At 37.8% G+C, this 27,032-nt stretch overlaps 1 protein-coding gene across 1 annotated transcript; it reads left to right on the top strand.

The window, feature by feature from the left end:
• The first annotated feature begins 761 nt into the window (after nt 1–761).
• On the top strand, nt 762–21,801 carry LOC131977263 (alpha-N-acetylgalactosaminide alpha-2,6-sialyltransferase 5-like). Its single transcript, XM_059340472.1, has 5 exons — nt 762–884; nt 1,391–1,606; nt 15,250–15,659; nt 16,735–16,842; nt 21,074–21,801. Exons 1-5 carry the CDS (start codon nt 864–866, stop codon nt 21,315–21,317), a joined length of 999 nt encoding a protein of 332 aa, XP_059196455.1. The 5' UTR covers nt 762–863; the 3' UTR covers nt 21,318–21,801.
• The last annotated feature ends 5,231 nt before the right edge of the window (nt 21,802–27,032 follow it).

Raw genomic sequence — 27,032 nt, 5'->3', positions numbered from 1 at the left:
ACTATTCTCCTTATCTCCAGCATGTTATCTACCTCACATCTGATAGCTGTGGTAAAGCCATATATAGGCAGCACATTCTGTATAGTCAGAGGGATCATGATTACACACCTGCCATCTCTGTGAAGAATAGAAATCTTCAATTGGATTGAAAAATGGGCAGGAGAGTGGGAGAAAGTTTATTAAAAACCTCAAAGCACTCCCTATACAACAACATGTGCTAGGTTATGATGCCTGAATAGACTTGGATGTGAGGACTTGCACAATGAACATATCGATTAGCACATCTGAGAAAAATACATGTCATTAGAAAAAAACATTTTGATCACACAGACTGAATGCATCTCTGAGCAATTTGACAATAACTGTGATTCTGTGTGAAAGCAAAGGGAAAATGTACTGTTGCAGGAAAATGAGCTATTTCACACCCTATGTTGAGAATAATGACTATCATTTGATAACTGTGCCAATAAATACTGCAAAGGAATAATTTAGTGAATTAATAGGGTAAGATGCAAAAAATAAAAAATCACCATTAACATACATTTGAGAGACACGGAGCTTATTTGCTATTAAATTGAAGAGTTATTTTGTGTTGCACAGACATTTCCATAATGTTAAGTGTGTAATTACCATCTCATGAACCACCAGTGAACCTGAAACTGAGGTAAGCTGGGAAGTGGAGTTGTTTAGGACCATGAGGAGCGCAGTGTCGAGTGAGGGCGTCCCTGTAGAGGAGAGCATGGGAGAAGAGTAGTGGAGCGTCGGTTTTCTGTAGCTGATCCCAGTGTTGCATGCTGAAGAGTCCCGACGCTCTGTGAGAGAGCTTTAAAGGATGATATGATGAGGGCTGGAAACGAGAGGAAATGAAGATGAAGATTAGAGTGGTAATTATGAATGAGACATCACTGTATAATGTTAATTTGTGGGGAGCTTTAGTGTTTTCTCAGAAGTGAGTTACAGTCTGAGCTGTCATTATGTAGTCAAATGTGACCTAATTGCACTTTGACTTGTTTATTGTCATCTTCTACATACGGCATTTTAAACTCATCTTAGTCCTATGAGATAATTCTATAGTCGTGCACCCTCGTAGGGATTGTTTTTATGCAATTAATTCTGAAACATGTTTGATTTCAGCATCTATGTTGTACTGCTCTTTAAAACAGGTTGCCCAGTTGACAGAGCACGTTTGAGTGGCACAGCTGACGTTTCAGTTGCAGCCTTGCATGAGGAGAAAGAGCAGCTGCAGACACTGTGTTTCCTCTGCCCTGTGTTGAATTAGCAGTGATTTCATAATTTAAAAGATATATAATAAATGTTCTCCTCCTGAAGCCGATACTGTAAATCAAGTGACTTGATTTTGTGTTCTGTTTTTTTGTGCTTTGTTCTCAAGTGCCAAGGGGTTAGTGGCATCATAATCGTCACCATGGTTACCAGTTTTATGTTGGTGTACAACAACAGCTCTGGCGACAGATCGTCCTCCTCATCGGCATCATCGGTATCATCCCACCGATCAGATGGCCCCGTTCCATCCACAAAAAAGCCAGAGACACTGCCGAGACTCCAAACACCAACACTTGAGGGGTACACAGGTGTCATGGATCATAAGGTAAACATGCACCATCTGTGCACTGTGAGACAATCTGCCTCCTTTTGCAGTTGATGATGTTGCAACTGGTTATATCTTTTGAAAGAATCTAATTTTTTTTGTGCACATGTCCAATCAAACAAGTATATAAAAAGGCAACTAAAAAGCCAGAAGGAAGAAGAAGATCAAGAAGATCAATTTATTATTTTTTAAATAAGGTCATCATATTTGAGCGTAGTTTCAAAGTAAGACCAAATATCTGTTCAACTTTCAAATAAAAAGTAGAGGAAAGTGGTGCAGTTTGGCACAAGGCATAAAACATTCACACATAGAGATAAAGCTCAGCTTGGTTGTGTCTTCCAGCATAAACAATGGCTGCATTTGGGGTGAGGGATCAGGCTCTTGTCAGGGAAATAGCTGCCTGCATGCAGAGGGGGGGTGGGATTCAGGGGGGACAGCAAAACTGGCAGGTGAGTAGTGGCTTTTAAATGTTTTGGAGGGAGCATGTGGTGCAGTGGAGATACGAGTGACAGCAGCACATGGGACTACATCAGACCAAACTAAGGAGAGAAAAACTACAAAAAAAGGAGCGTTTTAAATTTGAATTGTCTTGGATGTGTGATTCAGTCTCTGCATTACATACAGAGGCTATTATTTAACATAATTGTCCCTTACATTCCTGCCATTCTACAGAATTTGAGCATATTAATGACATATTTGTGTCAAGCACCCTGCCCTTGAAAAGAACACTGATTGCTGTTGCACTTTTGCACGTGTTTAATACAAACTGCACCTAATCTGTATTCTGCTGTCATCCAGGTGAAGCGGAGAGACGAGCATGTAAATGTAGAGTCCAGGTATGCACTGAAATGGTTTTTTGGAGCTTCGGGTGGTGTCCTGAACTGAACAAAAAATATAATTCTGTGCCGTCTCACAGCTGAATGTGATGTCCAGGGTTTTTTTTAATAGTTTGGTTAATACAATAATTATTGGCTAGGGATGGGATTTAATAAGATTTCATGGACACCGATGCCAATATCGATTCTGCTTATCTGTCCGATTGTTTATCGATTTCCCTTTTGATTCCTGGGCAATTTTCTGTGTGTAAAAAGAAGTCGGCATAGAGTGTAGAGAGAAAGAGTAGATAGACAGTCGGTCTGTCAAGATAGCCAGCTTTGGATCGTTTTTTCCTCTCCGCCATGGCTCCTTCTTGTTGCAACTTGCATATTTTGCAACGTGCAACTGTTTAAATAACAAGCTTGTATTAATACAACTCACAGGCATATGATTACATTTGAACTCACTATCCCTATCCCGATTCTTATCCCTATAATTACCATTTTTTGCATTCAATTTTTATGTTTTATATGTTTTCAAGGCAATAACAGTTAAATTTGAAATTGTGTAGCAATTTCCGTTAATGAGGGAAACCCCCCGAATGAGATAGGAGTCTATTACAGCTTTATCGCCCCCTGTGAGGCTATAATAATATCAATTAATCTCCTGAACACCAAAGTCAGGAGCTGAACTTCCTGTGGTAGTGCCATTTCTAAATTCTCCCTGTACTTTACTCTGTTTCCTGATTCATAATTAATGTGCCCAACATGAAATATTTAACCACAAAAAGCACTTAAAACAGGATGGATTTCTACTAGAACGGCTACTCAAGACATCACCGCTGTAATCTTTCGGTCATATAAGCGCCACAGTCAGTGTTATTGTAATACAGAGGCCTATCATTCAGACCCAGCACAGTGTTACAGACAAGCTCATACAGATAGATCATTCAGACGGCGTCGCGTCTCCCCTCAGTGAGAGAGATATGCACTGAGGCACAGCAGAGTGGAGAGGGCATTGCGTCGCTCAGGCAGCACTGGGCAGGAGAGGATTCGGAGGGTGAAAAGTGTTGTTTACAGTTCACCTTTCAGTGATTAATGATCAGTGATATGAGAGTGTGAGATGGATGTTGGTTCTGAAAGAGGTTTGAGGCTTCCTGGATTTCTTCAGTTTGCCAGGTTGTAGGTTCAAAGCTCCCCTGAGATGCTGTAGCCCTCAGCATATCCCTTTTAAAGTAAATGAAAAAGAAATATTAATCTTTTTCAGATTTTACAGGAGCTCCTGTGGGCTCCATATTATTCGCAATCTTTTCTCACCGTCCACCTCCTCTTGGCTGACAGCTGATTCCTGATGGATACACAGTGACAGTTTCATACTGCTTAGTGTCATTCTGCCCCCTCACCCTACACCTCCTCCCAAGGGGGTTTCCAGCTCATTCCTCTTGCTGCTGCTCCTCCAACGGAGACGGGGGAATGACTAACCAGACCAGACCTGCTGTTGGATCTGTGGAGTGGGAGGATCGTCTGTGCCATTCCCCTTCAGGGTCGTATGAGGTCTGCTGCTGCTGCTGGAGGGAATCTTGGCTTTGACTCACACACACACACACATATACCCACACAGAACTGGTGCACGCATGCTGAAAAAAACCCATGCAAATGCCCAGACATGTTGTTAAAATTTTATGCGCTCATCAGAGCCAGGGATGCTTGAAAATGGGAGGAAAGCTCTATCTAATGTGCCTGCTGGACCCTGTTTATGGCCCACACTCACTTGTGTGCATACCTTGTTTGCATGGGTTGTGATTTCACCGAGGCGGGTGATGGTCTGTGGCTGCTTCGCTCATTTATGTCTCACCTCCAGAGTTCACACAACGCCCAGCACACATTATTCACCAAGACCCTGCTGCTTCATGCTGCAGAGGGTTAAAGGCGAAACATTTGACTTTTCTGTCAGTCCCTTCAGTGCTTAATGGTGATATGGAAACAGCAGCGTTGAAACCCACAAATCTACAGTATACACTGCAAGATCAGACTTCAAAGTTTTAGTGCACAGTTGTGTGGGGTATTTTGAGCTAGGAGTCTTAGTGTTCATTGTGTTTCTCTCTGTCTGCCTTCTGCAATGTCTGCAGGTTTTTGTGAGATGTCCTCCTGTAGCGTGCATTTCTTTTCTTTGACAAGCTACAGTAATTAGAGCTGCAGAGTTGAATAGGCGCCTTCAAACACACACACACATTCGAGTTTGAACGCCTAAATAGACAGCAGCTCCTTTCTTTTGCTTCGCTCCTCATCTTCTCTCTCTTATTCTGATGTTATGCCGATTCCAGTTAAAGAGATGTTGACCTTTGAAGATCTGTCAGCAGAATCGATCTGCATTGGCCTTTATATGGTCCAATCACAACCCCTGTGTGAGAGCATGAATGTGTGCCACTTTATGATGTACCTACTTATTATGGGCAGTACCTCTCTGTGCTCTTACAGCCTTTAATGCAGTCAGCCTCGGAGAAATAGGTGTCATTAGAGAGTCAATTATGCAAAAAAAAAATTCTCCTGTCTATGCCGATCCCTTTCCATGTAAGATGTGTTATACAATACGTATGTTAATATAGCTTATTTAATGGATGAGGTTTGAGGAAATGTAAATTTTAAGCAGCACTCCTGGAAAATCTGAATATATTATCAGGTGTCATCTTCAGACTCTATTTATAGTCATGCTCATATAGCTTGAGGTGCCACTTACACCCGGTATTAACATGTGATTAGAAACTGGGTAAATTTTCTGGATCACGACAGTCGATCTACAGGTCTTTGCATTTAGATTTGGTTTTTATCTGTTCTTGTTAGCTCAGTTTTTCCAGCATAATGATCAGATGTCAATATGCAGATTAGTTTGGCATGGCTGGCTGCCTCATCAACAAGGCTAGGGCTTTGCAGGGCTTGTTTAAATTATTATGGAGAGACAATGTTCAGGGACTTTTTAAACTGTTAAGGAGATTCTTTTCAAGTGGCAACCTCCGGGCCTAAAAAGTGATTTGAATGTGGAAGTGCTTTAAACCTGCATTCCTTCTGATGGCCTGCAGGGGGCAAAAAAGAAGTCTGATTGTATAGAAAGTCTATGAGAAAATGACACTACTTCTTACTAGATTTATGCAATTAACATTTTCCTTACGAGTTTATGGTCTCAATCACTAGTTTCAAGTCCTCTTCATTTCAGCATGATGTTTATCTAATTAATCATATTCCCTTTTAAAATGTATAATATGATAAAACAGGGTTTACTCTAGGGTGGGGCTACCTGGTAACTGACAAGTCGCATTTCCGTTTTTTTGTTTTAGAACGTATCACAGTGTGCGTTAAGTTATTTAAAGTTAAGCGTTATCTGGCTATATCCATTTCGTCTATACAGTCTATGATTTTTTTTCTTAAGCATTTGGTAAAGCTGTACAGATTGCTTTTGTACCTGGCTAAGACCTGAGAGGACATGATTTGCTTGCATTCAGCAAAAGCACGATTAGCTGAAATGATTTTCAATTCTTCTTTTGCAGTTTGGGGCTAAAAATGTCCGATTTTAATATAAAATGCCACATTAAATCATTTATTATAAGCATTTCAAATAGAATCTTTTAAAGTCTTTTGTTACAAGTTACTATTAATCTAATTTTCAGTCCACAATTCTTTTCTAAAGCATTCTAAAGCTGCAGACTGCTTTTATGGCTGGCTGAGATCTGATCACAATGAGAGCCTGATCACCACCGAATGTGGTCTGACTAATCACATCCTATTCTTATAACATGCATGAACCTGGTTTTAACAATGTTCCCTTATCCAGATAATATATAACTAGCAAATGCATTTTAATGCAAGGTGTAAATCGTGCAGAAACCACTCTAACTCCTTATTGATTCACATACCTATATCATAATAATAAGTACGAGATGTCCTGAGTGCTTACAGGAAGTGATGAATATCATGTTCCTTCCCGGTCAGGGTGGAAACCAGCCATTTACATCTCCCCATCAATGTGCAGCTAACGAGGCTGCGTACTCTGCGGTTCAGCCACCCCCTTCACTCTGACAGGGCGCTTTGATTATATTGCCTTTACTCCCTCAAATTGAGAACAGAGCAAGTTTTGGATTGGGGCTTGAAAGTGTGTTACCAGGAGAAGCTTAATGAGATGTCAACTGTCAGGGGGATTTCGGTGTAATTAATTGGTCTCTGAGAAAAAGCAGATCTGATCGTTAAACCTTCACACCACACAACAGGTGCCACTTAATCTGCCTCTGCTCTCAGTTGAGCCGTTAGCCTAATTATTTAGATAGAAAGTGTAGAGTTACTGTTATGATAATGATCAGCATCTAAATAATTTGTACCACTGTGAGCAAATGCAGCCGAGTCTTCATGTTCGCACGCCTCTGCTCACATCCGGGGGTGTTTCACATTCAAAGATATGGCTGAAGATATTCTTTATTTTTCTTATTGTCTACAAATCCCACGAAAGACCAACAATTAAGTTGTTTATTTGGAGTCAGTCATGGGTAAATACTCAGCTGCACACCAAATCTGCAGCTGAAAATAGTCCCTAAGAAAAGCACTATTTATTCCTTTGTATAAAAGCAAGTGACAGTCCCAATGTCAACCCTTATAGTCAATTAATATAGTGTACAATATAGTAAGCTAAACAGGAAGTGCCATATTCTTTTTACAAATTTTGTTGACAAAAAAAAAATACATAGAATGTAGGGCTGGGCGATATGGACCAAAAGTCCTATCCTGATATATATTAGGCTGAAAATCGATATACGATATATATCCTGATATTTTTATTGCAAAGTGAGAGCAAATGTTCAGTCAAAGTCAAAGCCGAATATAACATGTCACAAGTTGTTTTATTGAAACCATTTATTTAGCGGAACATAAATACTGAATAACAACAGGAGTACCTTTTTTAAAAATCAAAGCTCCATAAAGTGCACATTTAAATAAATAAAAAATCTTAAATAAAAATATCCTATGAAATAAAATAGGCCAATCTTTTTTCTGAATTAAATATATTCATATGAGAAAAGAATAACAAACATTACAAAATAACTAAATATGACAAACCCTGTTAAGGGCAGCATTTATATATAAAGAAGCTTGCCTGGTTCAAGGATCACAGAGCAAATTTGAACTCTATCGATACATGCCATATGGTCTAATTCCATATCACATTTAAAGATATATTGATATACTTTTTATATCGATATATCGCCTAGCCCCATTAGAATGACACCAGCCATATGCACGTCCATCCAACTTCTAAATAACTCACCCATGGCAAAACATTTTTCTTGTAAGTCTGTTCTCTTGACCCTCCTTAACAGAAAGTTGTGCAGGCTGGTAGATTGGAGGCTCTAGTGTAATATCGGAGGCTGACTGATGGTTTTTTTTCTGAAAGCAATTATGATCCTGGGTTCCTCTGGGTAGTGTATAAACAGGATCATACTGATGAGTCTGTGTGGGCGGTAATTGACTGGGACTGGAACAGGAGCCATATTCTTAACTGCTTCTTCTTCTTCTGCTGCTGCTGCTCTGAACACCACTTCTGTTTTTCTCCTTTTCTCTTCAGCACTCTCCTTATTGAATTTATACACAAAGAAATGATCGATGAATGCACAAACATGCATGGAAAAAAATTAAAGATATACACAATTAGTCTTCAGTCTGAAACAGGACCCACCACACAAACAATTCTTCCCAGTAGCTTACATTAAAAATGTAACATGATAAACAAAAGGAAATAGAATATTAAAAAATAAAATTGTGCAAAAACTCCATCTTTAAACTGGAGGCCATTTTTTTAATGAGATCTGGTTGATAAGCGATTCAGCTCAGGCTTTATACACAATTGAAATCTCCTTTTATAAGAAAGTGAGTATCGTTATTTGGAAATGAGAAGAAAAAGGCATAAGTGAGTTCATTATCCCAGCTGGGAGCATAAATACAGGTTTGTTGAAGAGTTTTGCGGAGGCAAAAATATATCTGCCATTTGAATCAGAAACAGTTTCTTCTGCTTCACAGAGGATGTCTTTATGAATAACTATGGCTGTGCCTCTGGCCTCAGAGTGAAATCTAGAATGATAAACATCTCCTTCTCAATTATTACGTATCCTTCTAACATCTCTATGACAAAAACCTTTTCCCTGCAGAAATGCTATGCCTACAATAAGTTATAGAAGGGATTTGGTTAATGTATGAATATTATTTGCAACTTTTATATTCTATGATATAAATAGGACAATTCCATTTCTCACTCATAAGGAGAAAAGTGGATAAACTAGAGCCTTCGTTTTAACAGTTGCAAAACCATTTATTAAACATGGATTACAAAAAAAATGATGCACAATATATCCCTCAATCCCCTGTTAGACTATCGTAGAGAAAGTGGTTTTTATCCAGATCCAATCATTCTTAGTGTTATAATGATATAAAGGGAACACTAAGAATAACACATTCTAGATGAATGAATGAAATATTCTTATTAAATACTTTACATAGTTGAATGTGCTGACAACAAAATCACACAAAAATGATCAATGGAATCATCAGATTTATATATGGAATATCAAATGTATTAACCCATGGAGGTCTGGATTTGGAGTCAATCTCAAAATTGGAAAAGTGGAAAAACACACTACAGGCTGATCCAACTTTGATGTAATGTCCTTAAAACAAGTCAAAATGAGGCTCAGTCATGTGTGTGGCCTCCACGTGCCTGTAAGACCTCCCTACAACGCCTGGGCTGCTCCTGATGAGGTGGTGATGGTCTCCTGAGGGATCTCCTCCCAGACCTGGACTAAAGCATCCGCCAACTCCTGGACAGTCTGTGGTGCAACGAGGCGTTGGTGGATGGAGCGAGACATGATGTCCCAGATGTGCTCAATTGGATTCGGGTCTGTGGAACGGGCAGATCGGTCCATAGCATCAATGCCATCATCTTGCAGGAACTGCTGACACACTCCAACCACATGAGGTCTAGCATTGTCTTGCATTAGGAGGAACCCAGGGCCAACCGCACCAGCATATGGTCTCACAGTGGGTCTGAGGGTCTCATCTGGGTACCTAATGGCATTCAGGCTACCTCTGGCGAGCACATGGAGGGCTATGCGCCCCCCCTAGGAAATGCCATCCCACACCATAACTGACCCACTGCCAAACCGGTCCTGCTGGAGGATGTTGCAGGCAGCAGAACGTTCTCCACGGCGTCTCCAGACTCTCACGTCTGTCACATGTGCTCAGTGTGAACCTGCTTTCATCTGTGAAGAGCACAAGGCGCCAGTGGTGAATTTGCCAATCTTGGTGTTCTCTGGCAAAGGCCAAACATCCTGCACGGTGTTGGGCTGTGAGCACAACCTCCACCTGTAGACGTCGGGCCCTCATACCACCCTCATGGAGTCTGTTCCTGACTGTTTGAGCAGACACATGCACATTTGTGGCCTGCTGGAGGTCATTCTGCAGGGCTCTGGCAGTGCTCCTCCTGTTCCTCCTGCACAAAGGCGGAGGTAGCGGTCCTGCTGCTGGAAATGACTTTGGACGAAGGGCTTGCTAGCGTTAGCACCACTTTAGCACGCTAGCTAGCAACTCCGAACCATAGCATCATCTTATCACGTTTTATATCTATGGTTACAAAGTGCATTACTCGTCTCACACAGCCAAAACGTCAAGCCAAACTTACTGTTTACTGTCGTTACTCACTAACAGCATGACGAGTAAAGATTTCGTGTCTCACCACTGCAAAACGATGTTAACACTTGAGTCGTGAAATTCAGGATCAGAGTTTTGAGTAAGAAGTTCAGAGTTAATATTTAAACATTTACACTTACAGGTTTGATTTAGTGACACTTCCTTTTTTTTCAGTTTTGACAACATCTATTTATCGACTGAGAGTTAATTATAATGGATTAACTCTATCCACAGTATAATTGTATAATAGATAGATAGATAGATAGATAGATAGATAGATAGATAGATAGATAGATAGATAGTAATGGTAAACATTATCAGACCACCCTTGTTTTCTTCAATTTCTTTAAGGTTATGCATTATGATCAAGGTTGACAGCCTTCTGTCAGCATGATAAAGTGCAGACTGAGTGTGTGTGTGGGAGTCAGCAAGTGTTCAAGTGCTAGTTGGTTCACAAATTCAAGGAGCTCTGTGTTAATTCAAGGATGATTATGGGTAAAGAAACACCTGTAATATGCAACGCATTACACTCATTCATTTATTCATTCATTCAAAAGTCTGTCTGTCGCATCTTCAGCTGCCTGCCTGTCTGAAATATTCTCCATCTGATTCTCAAACCCCCTATCAATGTGATACACCGTCTATAAGTGGCTATTTCCCAACATCATCAAGCTGTCAGAAGCTCGGGGAGCTGGCGCTGGAGCTTTTGCATCACTGTCAAGGACACTTTTAGTATTTCACAAGCACTTTCTTTAAACTACAACTCTGTCCATGCAACCTTCAGTTGCCTTTTACTAGATTACCACATTCTCTGCCTTTTGAAATGATTAAAAGTTGCTTGGGAGTGATTGCTTGGACGGTGCTTAAGGGAAAATGCATTATATTGGTTGTATGTAGACAGAGAAACACCTAAAAGTACTGTGATTTTTTTCCCCCCAGCTAAGGCAGAGAGGGTGTTTGTGCAGTGAAGCATGTAATTTGCTTCAGCCAACCTGTTATTGAGGGAAGGGGTTTGCAAACACACTCCAACAAGACATGGTTTGTTTTGGGGCAATGTGTTGGGGAATGGAAATACCTGTTCCACAATGCACATAGTGTGTGTGTGTGTGTGTGTGTGTGTGTGTGTGTGTGTGTGTGTGTGTGTGTGTGTGTGTGTGTGTATAAAAAGGATTACAATGGGTTGGATCTTGACACGTTTTAGACAGTTGCAGACATGATTGTGTTGGATATCTGGGTCGAAATCGTACTCTGTACAAAGATTTACGGACAACCACAGACACCACCACCTGAACCCAAATATTCTCACACACACACACACACACACACACACACACACACACACACACACACACACACACACACACACACACACACACACACAAACACAGTAGGCAATCATTCAGTGGGGTCACAGAGATAGTGGGAGAGTATTATAAATATAGCAGTGGGAGCAGCAGAGCCTGTGGCGATGGTAATATCACCTGTATGCACACACACGCACACACTCACTCACATTCCCACCTCAGAACCTGATGGAGTGTGAAGCTCGGAGCACAGTTCAGAATGCCAATGTAGCTCTCTATTAAGGTTCAGAATAATTCATGTGAAGAGTCTCTGGGTCTTGCCGTCAGATCACTCAATCCAAGCTCACCTTTTTCAACTTTGAACACCTGGTTGGACACAAGACACAAATACCTGGTCAATATAATGCAAACTAATGCAACAGCTCTGTAATACATAGGACCATGGAAATAGAATGAGAGTAGAACAGACATTACATTTTAAATTAACGTAGCAGGAGGAAAAGGGCAGCAGCCATTTTTCAAAATCTTCTGTCAAAATCTATTATTATCTGTCATTCTTCCTTTTTTTAACTATAAGACCTGTTTAATCAATCAATCAGTCAATCAGACTTTATTTGTATAGCACTTTTCATACAAGTGAGACGCAACACAAAGCGCTTTACATAAAAAAGAAAGGAGAAAATAATGATAATAAAAAGATAACAAAACATAGAAACAAACACATCCTATTAAAAACAAAGCACCAACTGAGGAACTGAGGAAGCGCCATCTCAACATGGAGCAGTGAGGAAACACTGGAGGCAGGTTAGAAATAAATTAGATAAAGGATAAAGCAAGATAAAATAAAATAAAATAAGATAAAAAGATATATATGATAATAATAATAAAATTGCATTTATTTTTCGCTTTTTTATAATGAGTATAAAGAAAAGCCTTCCTGCCTTACATCATGCAGTTTTAAAGGCACAGACAGAAAAGATGAACAGACACAGCGACAATGTGATCACTTTTTAAAAGTCAGCACCCCAATGCCAAAAAAACAGAAAAGAGCTTGTCCTCAATTGTCCATCGCACCAATCCCTCTTTTTTCACTTCATTTACCATCACACTTACTGTGCTTTTTAAAGAAACTTCAGACACTCCATGATATTTTGCTGTCATGGCGAGCCGCTAGTTACCTAGCTTGCTAGCTTGCACCATGCTTTCATACTACACTGGTTACAGAAAATGACTTGAATAGTGGGCTGGTGGTCAGCAGCAACGTCAGGTCTCTGCTACGACTGGAGGTTTACAGTTAATAATCCCATTTCTGCTCTATTCTCCTTTTTCTATGCTACCTTGACAAAGTGTGTGACCACGACTGTGTGTGCTTGTTTTTTTTTGGAGGAGAACATTGCTCTGAGATTGTGTCTTTTACTGAAAAATATACCAGCTTATGTGTATTCATGATGCTCCTACAAAAAAATCAAAGTACTGCACAGAATCACCTCTGCTCTATGTCAACCTGTAGTGCATTTGAATAATAGGATACGTGACAGAAGAGCCCATTACTAGTCTAGCTGCCCCACTCTATGTGCCAGTTACACTTGATTCAGTCCTGTGTGGCTGCAGATGACAGCATAATCATGGGCAGGATATCAACTTTTAGTCGAGACTGCTTTCAGTTTGTGTGTTTGATAAAAAAAATTTTTTACCTGTGAATATAAATCCAAAAAAGCCTGAAATGTATTTCCAATGTGTTGGTAGCATTATCAGAGATGCATTTTATCATGCTTGGGAAAAGTGCTGTTGTCATGGTTTCATGTCTTTATGCAAAAATAAAAGGCTGTGCTGAACTCTTTCAGGGTCACTGGATTGTTCCTCTCTACCAGTAAGACACGACCTTGATGGCTACAAAGCCTGAATGCAGTAACTACACTTTTGGACAAAATTGAGTTATAACTAAAAATGAACCCCTTGATGTCATTATGTTATATATATGTTATATAAAAACCACCAAATCCAACTCAAAACCAAACAGTAATTGCACTTACCACAGTCTGCTTTGGATATATATACTAATTTAAACATAAAAATATTAGAAAATATAAGTTTATTTGAAAGGGAAATTATTATCGAGATGGTGATGAAGTAAAAAAGTGAGATAAAATTATATTAAGACTAAAATATAACATTACTTCATAATATTAAGTCTAAAATACACAAATCTTGGAATAGAGTCGTTAAACATTTCTAAATACACTTCTAACAAAATAAATTTTGAAAATGTTTATTCACTGAAAACAAAATCTAAAAGCTGAAAGAAGACAACAACATTGTAGTAACTGCACTCTGTCTTTGCATTACCATTAGAACCTTTTACGGCATTGCAGTGACTACGTTTTTTGGGGTCAAAGGTCAAATAAATCATAATGATTTTTGAGCATAAAAATGACATCATCAATACATGTAGAAATAAGTGTCATATCAGTAATCTACATGTAACCAATTTGGCTGCCCAGTTAAAACATGTTAAAAAACTTTAAAGCAGTTTTTTTCAGTTTTACCTTTTGCGTAGTAACTGCAGTTAGACTTAGGCGCAGGATCATCTCTTTTACCTGTTGCCACTATTACTTTTATATTATTTTTTGGTCTTGCTTGCCTGATGGACCCCTGACTTATTCTCTAGCACCATCATGATGTTGACATTAGTGGTTTTGAGTAAAATCTCCCAACAACAACATTGTAGACATTCCCATGAATAATGAACAGACATTTCCCTCTGGGTGAATTAGAATGTTAGTGGTCCCCCAACTTTTCCTTCAGTGCATTTAGCAAGTGTTTCTGACGTTTAATACTTTAGTGTATAGCCAAAGCACAGACTGTATAACAGAAGTGGACATAGCGAACATTGTGCCAAGACATTATCTTTAATAAACTGAAAGCACGCTGTGAAAGGGTCAAAATTCTATCAAGAAAACACACATCATAAAGAGGACCTTTGACTACTTTAAAACAGTTTTGTGTCATTGCAGAGTGGTAGTATACACAGATCAGTGGCAGAATGTAACCAAATACAAGTTTGAGGTACTTGTACTTTACTTGAGTATTTCCATTTTATGTAACTTTATACCTCTACTCCACTACATTTTGAGGCAATTATTTTAGTTTTTACTCCACTACATTTCGCTGCCAGCATTATTTACCTTTCAGCCTAAGATATATCATTAGAAACATGATCAATTTAAAGTGATTATGCTTTTTTAAATTATTATTATTTAACCACAAAACAGTAGTATTAAGTAGTTAAAATTAGCCCTACCTTTAAAAAAAAAATAAAATGCTGCTTACATAAATGCATAAATACTAATCGTATATTTATATTTTTAAATCTACTTGTATGTACATATTGTTGATGATACTTTTGTACTTTAATTAAGTGTGTTTTGAATCCAGGAGTTTTACTTCTAGTGGAGTCATTTCGCAAGTACAACTTTTACTTAAGTAAGGGAACTGAATACTTTTGCCTTCACTGGCGCAGAACTGTGTTTGGCATTTCCCTCCATGTTGCCAGCAGCCAGAGCTTCCTGCTCATTCGCTGGCAAACGTCCATGCATGTTTGCCGGCATGCATTTTTCCGGCAAATGAGCAGGAGCTCTGGGCGAGCTATTGGCACTGTCAACATGGAGGGAAGCCAAACACTCGGCCAAGTTTTCCTTTAATAAGACTAAGCTCTGGATTGAAATGACTGTTTTACAGCCTATCCCCAGTATTGTCATAATGAAACTGCAATGGTTTCTGACCTTTTAACCCTTCACCTCCACAGCTTCTGAAGATGCACTGCAGGACTTGTGCCCTGGTGACCAGCTCAGGCCAGCTCACTGGGAGCAAGAGAGGAGAAGAGATCGACCGCTCTGAGTGTGTGATCCGTATGAATGATGCCCCCAGCATCAACTACCAGCAGGATGTTGGCCGGCGCACCAGCCTGCGTGTCATAGCTCACTCCAGCCTGCAGAGGGTGCTGCGGAGCCGACAGGAGCTGCTCAACGCCAGTCAAGACACCGTGTTCATCTTCTGGGGACCCAGCAGCTGCATGAGACGGGACGGAAAAGGCCACGTTTACAACAACCTCAGGCTGTTGAACCAGCTGCTACCGAAACTTAAAGTCTATATCATTTCTCGGAACAAAATGCTGAAGTTTGATGAACTATTTAAAAAGGAAACAGGAATCGATAGGTAAATATCAGCTGAGTCAGTCCTGTCCTTTTAAAGTTTGTTTAGGAGACCTTTTGTGACCTTACTGGAAAAAAAACCCAGAATAACTGTGTGGGTGTGAAAACACACAAAATATGTCTTCTGAGTTCTAGCCACTTGATTTGAAAATTGCAGCAAGGGAAGAGTGCATTACGCAGACTTCTAAAAGAATCACATATTTCAGTACACTCGCTCACAAATGGTTAAAAATCAGAGCTCTAAACAATCACAGCATTTTTAATAGGATTTAAATAAAAACTAGTTTCCGTTTTTTCATATTTTTTGTGGTCTTGATGCAAAAGCTGCAAAACTAATGCATTGCAAAATATTCTCCTCAAGCTACATTTTTTCTAAGAGAAGTGCTGCTCCGGCAAATGCTGAGTAAGTTTTGCGTTTTACATTTTGAGAAGCAGATTTGGTGCTTAGTTTGGATCAAACAGAACAAATTTCATCCACATCAACAACAGGCGATTGGGGAACCAAACAGGATTTTGTTATACTGAGACAACCCTTTACATCAAGCACATTTAATTATTTTAAAACTGAATATGATATAGTTCCATATTTCCTGACACTAACCTGTCTCTTTTTATATGGGGAACAAGTACATTTACTGTAGAAAAATGTCTGACTGAACATGAGCTCACAAAATAAGAATTGAGTAGATCAAGACATCTTGTCAATGTCTTTCCAGCTATTCATAATCTCATTTGCATGTGAACAGTAAGCCATCACAAAGATAAGAGGACTTCGCATTTGAATGGAGAATCCAATCAGTTCAACCTTCATGCAAACACAGTCAGAGTCACTGAAATTGTAGTCATTGATATTTCCTTTATTGTTGCATGTGACATAAAAAAAAAAAGAAAGTCGTTCTTTAATCTGTTTTTCTTCGTCTCTGTTTATCTCTCCAAAGAAGATTGATCAGACAAAATCTAGAATTATGTGTTCACAGCTTTAATCTTGTCTCAGTTGACCAGTTAGTCACTTGGAAAGATACATTTACAATATGTGAATATGGATTTACTATAAATGTTTATCTTCTCTCATCTTCCAGGAAGAGTTCCAACTCCTGGCTGAGTACCGGCTGGTTCACCATGGCCATAGCTCTGGAGCTGTGTGACAGGATCAATGTGTACGGCATGGTGCCACCTGATTTCTGCAGGTATCAATTTTCTATTTTTCTTTCTTTTTTCTTTTTTTTTAAACTTTGTTTATTAAGTTTTTTCACAATAAAACACAGACAAACAGGAACACTCAGAACAGAATCCCCACCCCAGAAAGCGAAAACAAATATATAGATAGATAAACAACAATAATAATAATGATCAATAGATGACTCGATCTAAGACAATATAAGTTAAGTATGTTGTAAAAGAGGACATCTATAAACATAAAAGAGAGAATTTTACAGAAAAACAAAACAAAAAAAACAAGCAAAAAACATGTGGCTGTCCTAATTAACTTGAGTCATGCAGCTCTGATTTCTCTTCCACATATTTCAGAAAAGGTTGCCAAATCTTATTGAATTTGCCAGCTGAACCTCTAAGTGTGTGTTTTATTTTTTCCAATTTCATATAATATAAAGTACTTCTGATCCAAAGTGTGTGGCATGGAGGGATGGCATCTTTCCATTTCAGAAGGATTAGGCGACGGGCAAGCAAGGTGCAGAAAGCCAGAAAGTCACACTGGGAATTGTTGAAACTGTAAACAGCGGACGGTACTCCAAAAAGAGCTATGATGGGACAGGGGGCTATAGTAACCTGCAGGACCTCAGAGAGTCTTTTAAACACCAAAGTCCAGTAGGTTGTCAGTTTGGAGCAGCTCCAAAACGTCAATTTTCTATTTTTCAAGAACAGAAATGTTAATTTTTATCAATTAATACAATACAAAGTGAGTGAACAGAAGAAAAATCTACACTGTAAAAAGAGATGAACAATAGCTACTCAATAAAATTGAGGCAACAGATTGCACGCAATATTATGAATTCAATCTAACTACGTTACAAGTTGAGTTGATAACAACTTAACAGGAAGTGCCTGTCAATTAAAAACGGACTAATTCTATTGTGTTGGATTCATTCAAAATTCTCTTGATTTAGAATTACATACACATAAAGATTATATTTAATGTGATCAAAATAAGTACATTCTATCCAAAACATTTTTATATTAAAGTTACTTAAACAACTGCCTCAAAATCAAGGATGCATTTATATTTAATACATTTTATCAAATATATATATATATATATATTTTTTTTTAAACATTTGTTTATTGATTTTTCAGTGACATAACAAAATTAAGAGATGACATTACGAGAGTCAAAACAGTGTAACAAGTAAAATAATAATAATAATAATAATAAAAATAATACATAAAATAAAATGAAATCAGATAAGGAATAACTAATAGTAAGAAGAATTACCAAAAAATAAATAAATAAATAAATAATTAAATAAATAAAAATGGAAGCGAACAACAAATACACAGAACAAAACAAAAACACAAATACGTCACCCACTGCTAAATAAAAGTCTCATTTTATCAAATATATGAAGTAAAATGAAATGACTACAGAATAATTTATTACAGTGTACGCAAATTAATATTTAGTGTGACCATCCTTTGCCTTTTAACCAGCATCACTTCTTCTAGGCATTTTTCCACACCTGCCTAGGCCTTTTATTCAGTACTGTACATTGTATATTATATTACATATTTGTATTGTATGTTTTATATAACAACATTCTAGATGATTAAGATACGTTTTTAAGTAATGAATTGCATTTTTGATTGATAATTAAATTCTTTTTTGGTAAGGATATGTACATCAGTAATTAATTTATATTATGTATGACAAAGATAAAAGATAATTACTATTATATTTATACAAATTAAGTAAAAAGTGATTAGTATTAATTAATTATTAGGATTAATACGTTTGTACTTCTTCTCACTCCTTTTCGAACATGTAAAACAAGACATCAGGTGGTTGACACTATCTTTTTCTTTATGCTTTGTATTTTCTGTAAATATAAATATATTGTTTGTAAGATTACTTTTTCTTTTTGTTCTCTCTTTTTTTTCACATCAAATTTTCAAACAACAAAGGTCATATAAAATAACATTTATTCCAAGGTACAAGGTACATTCCAAGCAACATTAAACCATAAGATTACATCCAGCTATTATCATCCAATTCTATTATTCTTATACAAGTATTTATCTGACATTTAATGTCTCACTATGAGACTGAACACAGTTGAGATGTATAGAAATGTTTTTAAAAGTTTGAAAAGCATTTCAAATCCTCTTTTTAATGTTTTATATAATCAATTTTTGTCTGACACTGAAACATTGAAACACAGAATCATTTGCCACCTTGGGGAAAAAAAACAACGCCCATGTCCCTTTATGTTGTCCGTTTCCTAGTAACAGTGTTCACATGATCACTTTGGTGCCAAGAATACTGTGTCCTTGACTTAGCAGATAAAAAAAGGTTTCATGTGAAGGCATCATGATATAATATAAAGCTCAATTTCATGTTTATTTTTTTTTAAATAAATGGCCAAAAAGCAAGATTAAATTTTTTTTATTTGACATTTATTTTGAAAATACCATTTTTTTTACTCATAGGGAAAGAAAATGGTACATTAAAGAAAACCTCCAACCAAATAGTACATTTTTATTACCCAATGACAAAGGACACCAAAGTTACATGGAACATTATGCACAAACACTTAATAAACAGCTGCTCTCTACAACAGTAGTTCTCAACCTTTTTGAGTCGCGACCCCCAATTTAACATGCATGTTGTCCGCGACCCCGCTCATTGAACACAATCTCACACACACAGTTCAGATCACCCTAAAAAGAAACAAAATGACCAAAAAAAGACACAAAATGACTAAAAAAGACACAAAATGACCAAAAAAAGACACAAAATGACACAAAAAAGACACAAAATGACCAAAAAACGCACAAATTGACCACAAAATGATAAAAAAAAGACACAAAGTAACCCAAAAAAGACACAAATTGACCCAAAAAGACACAAAATGACCAAAAAAAGGACACAAAATGACCAAAAAAGACACAAAATGACCATAAAATGCCCAAATTGACCACAAAATCATAAGAAAAAGACGTGAAAGTCGCGACCCCCAATTTAACATGCATGTTGTCCGCGACCCCCGCTCATTGAACACAATCTCACACGCACAGTTCAGATCACCCAAAAAAGACACAAAATGACCCAAAAAAGACACAAAATGACCAAAAAAGGCACAAATTGACCACAAAATGATAAAAAAAAGACACAAAATAACCCAAAAAAGACACAAATTGACCCAAAAAGAAACAAAATAACCAAAAAAGACACAAAATGACCAAAAAAAAGACACAAAATGACTCAAAAAAGACACAAAATGACCATAAAATGCCCAAATTGACCACAAAATCATAAAAAAAGACACAAAATGATCAAAAAGACTAAAACACATGAACACTTTAACACAGTGGAGACAGAGCTCACTTCCAAAATGATTTGGCGACCCCCAAAAAATCATCTTGCGACCCCGATTGGGGTCGGGATCCCAAGGTTGAGAATAGCTGCTCTACAACATACATTCAGCACACCATCTAAATTCTTCTTCCTCAGGACTTTTTAGTTTGTCACTTCCTGTTTGAGCAAGTGGGGCAAATATCGCATGAGGCGTATGGGAGGCTGCAGCTCCACTCTGTGATTTACAGCGTGCTGACAACATGGGTGTTTTTCCACATAAAAGTCTTGTCTAGTACATCTTTAATGATGTCTTCAACTTCTAATGACAATCTCACATTCGCCCCCCGCCATGACGACTTAAAGACTCTTTTATTGCCACACAGTCAGGCTGCTGAATGACTGTGATTTCAGCACCGGTGGAAATGTTCGTCTCGACATTTTACAATAAAAACAACACATTTCACTGAATAGGTTGAATATGCAAAGTACGGCTGTTTAATATGGCTTCGGGTTCATTGGATATAGTAGAATAAATCAGATAATATTTTTCTGGCATGAATCTATTAGGGCATAAAGGGCAGTTTGACACATTTTGATATTCATAGATAGATTGAAGCTCTATTGAAGTGACTGTAATGTAGCTGAGTCCAACACTGAGCTTGGTGTGACCGTGACTATCAGAGGAATAAGATGGTGCATAATGAACACATCTGTGAGCCCAGATTCTTCAGATCTTTCTGTTTTTCTTTGTTCCTCTCTCCACCTCCCCCCCACCGTGACTCACTCCCTCTCCCTTACCCCTCGTCTCGTAATCATCCCCACGCAATTTTCCCACATCCCTCCCTCACACTTTGACTTTCATGCCTTTTCTTCTCCGCTCTCCCGTGCAGATCCTCCTCTCATCCCTCTTTGCCGTATCATTACTACGAGCCCTCGGGGCCCGACGAGTGCTCCATGTATCTCTCCCACGAGAGGAGCCGCCGAGGAAGCCACCACCGCTTCATCACGGAGAAGGCAGTGTTTGCAAACTGGGCTCGGACCCTCAACATTCACTTTCACCAGCCGGACTGGATGCCGGCAGCTGTCACCAACAGCATGAACATCTCGTACGCTCCGCTTCCAGCTGGATCCTGAGATTCACTCCAGAGACCGTCCCCCAGATGTGCAGAATATCAGCGTGGACGGTTTCAAGCATACAGATTCCCTCTGTGGACGATATGAATGCATGAGACAGCATTAGGACAGAACAGGCTACTGATGTGGCTGTTAGCCCGCTGCCTAAGCAGCTTGGCAGAATGGGATCATTGCATAATAGCAGCACAAAGCCCCAACAATGTTTTGGAAGTGTAACTATAATAGGATGAATTTCATACTGGAATCAAAGCCATCGAGGTTGGCTCAAATTTGTTTTTGTTTTTTTTTAACTTTGTGTAGAGCTGCTTTAACAACACTGGAGCTGTCAGAGAAGAGACAGACAACCAACAATAACTGCAATAACTGCAGTGTGACTGAGTTATTTTCATAAACTAAATAAAGTTTCATTGAGGACACTGAGGTCACAACCTGAACTTTATATACTTTATAATCACTCACAAATTAAACAGTGTTTGTGATATTTCTAGTCACTATGTTCCATTTTGTAATATTTTATCCCTTTTCAACAATGCAACATTCACAATACAGACAACAATGACCAAACAAATTACAGTCAAGTTATATAAAGTTATATATACTATTAGTACTTGTACTGTAGTATATGTCATGTCATGACAGAACAAACCCATAACATTGCAGTAAGCCACTTATATTACAACATTACAAGAGTATACTGCAATAAATGATTTACAGAATATTACAATACAAGCAAGCATATGTAGAAGTAGTGTTTTGCTGGTATAGTATGTTCGTGTTGACAGCATCTTAATTAAAACAGGTTCATCTGTGATTCTACACAAAATCAATTAAATTAAACAGTTGAAAACAGAGTTTATTATATTTTTTAGTGATACATTTTGCTTTTCTTGATCCATCATACAGCAGACTGACTCAAAGCTAACAATAAAGTGAATGCTCTCACATTCGAATACTGTAAAGTAATGCTGAAGGTACAGCAGATATTGCCTTTTGAGTCTATTGTTTAGTTTAGGTCTGCAGCTCCTGTTACTGTAATTATTCATTTATTTACGCCCATCAATTATTTATTTATTTATTTATATGTGATTTTGTCTATTAAATGTAAAAAGAAAAAAAGGAAATGTGAAAAATGCCCAATTTTTCAGAGCTTATAGTATTAGATTCAGTTTACAATGAAAATCAAGGCATTGTCACAGTGAACAAGCAGAAACCAATGAATGTTTGCCATTTTTTGCTTAATAAATATGTATACTGATTATCAGAATTGTTGCTAATTAACTTTCTTTACTAAATTACGAATTTTTATACTATAAAAGAAGATTAAAATTCCTAGATGTTGAAAAACTTGAAAACTTGTGCTCCATTAAAAGCTATGGCCATGTTCTTACCAAACTATATCTAGTCTTTGGCACATGTGAAAACATGTTTTTCCTATAAATATATTATTTTTAAAAACAATTTCCCCATCTGCCCAAACACTTCATAAACCTATGATAATAAAAACAGACTTTTTCAGCCAAATGGATTCCCCAATTTTGAAAATTTATGTCAGATATGTTCTCTTCCCTCAAAGAAAAAAAATCTAATTTTCAGTTGAAGGCACAAATGGGATAACAACCATGTGTGAATGAAATCCTCCTAAATCATATTGAGACTCAGTTCAGATTAAAGGGGCATGTTAGTAGGACATGATTTAGTCCTCATGTTCTGTAACAGATGGCCACTCAGAAAGGCCCTTCTGCCAGCATGTGTCTGACACTCGAGGCCATTATTGTCCTGTTATTAAAGCCAAATGTCCGAGCAAGCCCTTAAAGGCATTTCCACTGTGATACTGGTACAAATGATTACATCAAAGTGTCCCGAGCAGCAGCCTCTCCAGTGCTGACCCACAGGCTTCTGTCTCGGCCTCTTAGCATACAGAAGGGAGCTGCTTGTTAGCAAGGGATTATACTGTGCTATCCAACCGTATCTCCAGGGTGAAGGGAGCAGCGAGACTAAGGCAGAATTCAAGATGTGCCGTCCTGCAGCGCGGGCTGCAAAGAAGACACTGACTGCTGCCTGTTCCCGTACTCAGGTGGAATCTTAATGTTGTAATACTCTCAGGTGCTCTGAGAAAAGCCCATGCAGAGCTCGGGTGTCATGCTAAGTGCACTCGCTGCTCCTGAGATCTGCACTGTGTGCTCTGCACACCAATTACTGGGCCCTCAGGTGGAGAGGCTGCATTTGAAAGGCTTCAAAGGACAAGCTGGCTGCAAATGAGCATGCTGTCGCTGTCTTTAACACATGCTCCCGGCGACATCATGATTTCCATTGACCTTCCAAACCTAAGCAGACAAACAATGATGGTGAGGTTCTTGGAGCCACAGTGTTGTCACAGGCATTTTAATGAAGTCTGCCTACTGGCATCTCTTCATGCTAAGCTAAGCTAACCAGGCTGTCGCTACATTTGTACTTTACAAATATGAGAGTGGCATCAATTCTTTATACTTAATATCAAGGTGCACATGTTCACCATTAATTAGTTGCTCATTAGCATGCATATCATTACATTTTTATCTCTTCATTAGTCACTAAAAAAGCATTTATTCTTCATTTCCATATTCCACAACTGCAAGGCCTTTAACTTAATTTCCACCTCCTCTTTATTGAGTTTTGTTCAGGAACCATAAGAGTCATTCTCCCTTAATAGCACTTAGTACATATATTCTATTCTTGTGCAACAATATATATATCTTTTAAACTCAGAAGATGTTCCCTATTCTAAAGTCTTGCTCATAAGTATTTTACTAGTGTTTTGACACTAATTAACCCACACAAGTTCCTCATTCTAAACCAATATACTACTAATATGCATACGAATACTATTCCTATAAATTTCAGCCCCTCAATACAAAACTCTGTGATGTTTTGGAAATGAACAAGAAACCAGGGTATATTGATTCATAAAATCCAGATTTTCAATTGATGCTAAATAGTGGTTGCATGATTTAGCAGATGATTTAACATAAATAAGTACATCATCTTGTGCCTATATAGACATGTTTAGATCAAAAGATCCACTGTAATTGAAATCTCCAAATGAATGAGTTTGCAGCAACTTATAATACAAAGACAAAACAAATTCAGCACTTTACAATATGAGAAAAAACAATCACGTGGTTGCAAACCATATTATGCCAACTTCCACAGCACTGCATACAATGTTCATTTGTTTAGCACACTATTAGACTTAATTGCAAGCCTTGTACTGACCAGCACAATATGATAAGATACGATTTACTGGTGCAGTATTAATGTATTGGAAACACTTTGGCTTGCAGACAGTGATGTTTTAATGCAGGTCTACACCAGTTTTATATCTGTTCATTGTCTAACACCATCAGAAACAGTGCAAAAATCCCTCTATTTTTCTTCAAGAATACATTTCAACTTAATCCCCAATCTCTGTTACAGCTCTGTAAGTAGAGCAGCAAGTCATCTCCGCTGCAGCAGTTTTGATTGAGACACATATCTCACATGCAGTACCTGCTGTTGATAAGCACCGTGTGTGAAACTGATCTCCCCCGTTCATGATAGCAGGCTGTAAAGTAATTGTGCAGCTTTATCAGCGAGCCCTGAAAAATACCATCATGTTTCACAGATAAGAGTTCATGAATGAGCTCTTTCTGGTTTTATAACATTTTACCAAGTCATCTCAAAACTTTTATTTTAAATACAGAACTGTGTGTTGTGAGTCTGCACTGACACCTGGTGGTCCTTTCTGTTCAGGCTCCACAACCTCACTAGTTACATTCCTCTACTGCAGCTATTCTCAACCGATTTCTGGGGGTCGCCAAATCATTTTGGAAGTCAGCTCTGTCTCCACTGTGATAAAGTGTTTATGTATTAATGTGTTTTAGTCTTTTTGTTCATTTAATGTCTTTTTTTTTGTCATTTTGTGTCTTTCTTTGGTCATTTTGGGTCTTTTTTTGGTCATTTTGTGTCTTTTTTTGGTCATTTTGTTTCCTTTTCTGGTAATTTTTTTTCTTTTTTGGGTCATTTTGTGTCTTTTTTGTCATTTTGTGTCTTTTTTGGTCATTTTGTGTCTTTTTTTGGTCATTTTGTGTCTTTTTTGGTCATTTTGTGTCTTTTTTTGATCATTTTGTGTCTTTTTTTTGATCATTTTGTGGTCAATTTGTGTCTTTTTTGGTCATTTTGTTTCCTTTTTTGGTCATTTTTTTCCTTTTTTGGATCATTTTGTGTCTTTTTTTGGTAATTTTGTGTCTTTTTTGGTCATTTTGTTTCTTTTTTGTGTGATATGACAACATGCATGTTAAATTGGGGGTCGCGACTCAAAAAGGTTGAGAACTACTGCTCTCAACCTTCTATCATGTGTATGATAGCATTGTAACATAAGGTGGAAGTGCAGCAGCTTAATGATGTGTAGTGGTGTTTTAATGGTATTAATAGATAGATTCAATAGATAATTTGTAAGGTTTAAAAACACAAAAAGTGTTGCTGTTCCTATATTGATAAGGTTATTAACGATGATGTTCTATGAAACATGTGAGTATTTTAAAATCACTACCCACTTAATTATACTGTTAATCACAAGCATTTTGATGATTGTTACAACCATTTGATTCAATTTATTTAAAGACCACTTGCCTAAATGAACAGTGTGTAGGATGTAGAGGGATTTCATGAAAGCTCAAAAGAAAAGAAAAGATGTGTGTTGTTTTTGTGTTTTTTTACCATTTGCCAGTTGTTTTGTTTTCAGAGGGAGAAGCTTGAAGAGCTTTACTGATAGCAATATTAACACATTTCATTTGGTTGCCCTATATTTACATTGTATAAATGTCATCTGCTCTGTTTTTAAATCGAATTCATTTCAGTTTGTGGCCTCTGCATTGGTGAGATCATTTTCAATTTTAACATATCTGCTCTCCTTTAGTCTTTTGCATATATTTTCATAATAAAGAGCTCTAAAACAAGCTGGAAACTAAAGCTCACCGTGATTGCTGTCATCTGAATTCATACTGAATAATTTGACATACTATTAACCATTTTGGCTTGCTGTAAAGAGCTGGCTTTATACGGTATTTTCTGTGCCTGTAAAGCTAAAGGAATTGTACAAGACTGTAAGATGTTCAACTTTTTCATCTTAATCAGATGTCAAAGAGCTGCTGTGTTTGCAACATACTTTCCAGGTTTGCACTTTCTGCAAAACTGTCAGAACGTGTTTTAGTGTTCATCCATATGTTGTGTCTCGACTCTCTTCAGTCCAGAGAAACATTATGCTCCTCACTAGTACAGCTGTTTGTCTCCTGATGGATCAGCATGTTAGTTTTTCTCTGAGAGCGCAGGGCCCAACAGTCCGGTCGGCTTAATGTTCAAGCTCCTCGCAGAAATCTGAGTCATTCTGCACAGTGTGATATGGTTGTTAGGTCAAGTGTGCAGACACAGTTCAAGCTCTATGAACCCTTAATAGGACACTCATTGAAATACTTGCAAATTCCAAATTTCAACCCTAGAGAATATTGGAGGATATTACATACTGACAGAATGTGTAAAAAAACATACGAAAATATTATTTTGGGAAAAAAAAGGTTACGAGATTAAAGTGGCAAATCTACAAGAAAAAAATGCGCAGATTTATGAGATTTTAAGTGGTGAATCCGGGAGAAAAAAGTTGTTTTTCCCCCACTTTTTTCTCTTAAATCTGCAACTTTTTTT

The sequence above is a fragment of the Centropristis striata genome, chromosome 9 (genome assembly GCF_030273125.1).
Source record: "Centropristis striata isolate RG_2023a ecotype Rhode Island chromosome 9, C.striata_1.0, whole genome shotgun sequence".
Lineage (NCBI taxonomy): Eukaryota > Metazoa > Chordata > Actinopteri > Perciformes > Serranidae > Centropristis > Centropristis striata.
Note: the sequence above shows the minus strand (reverse complement) of the source record. Positions and strands in the feature narration are given on the sequence as shown.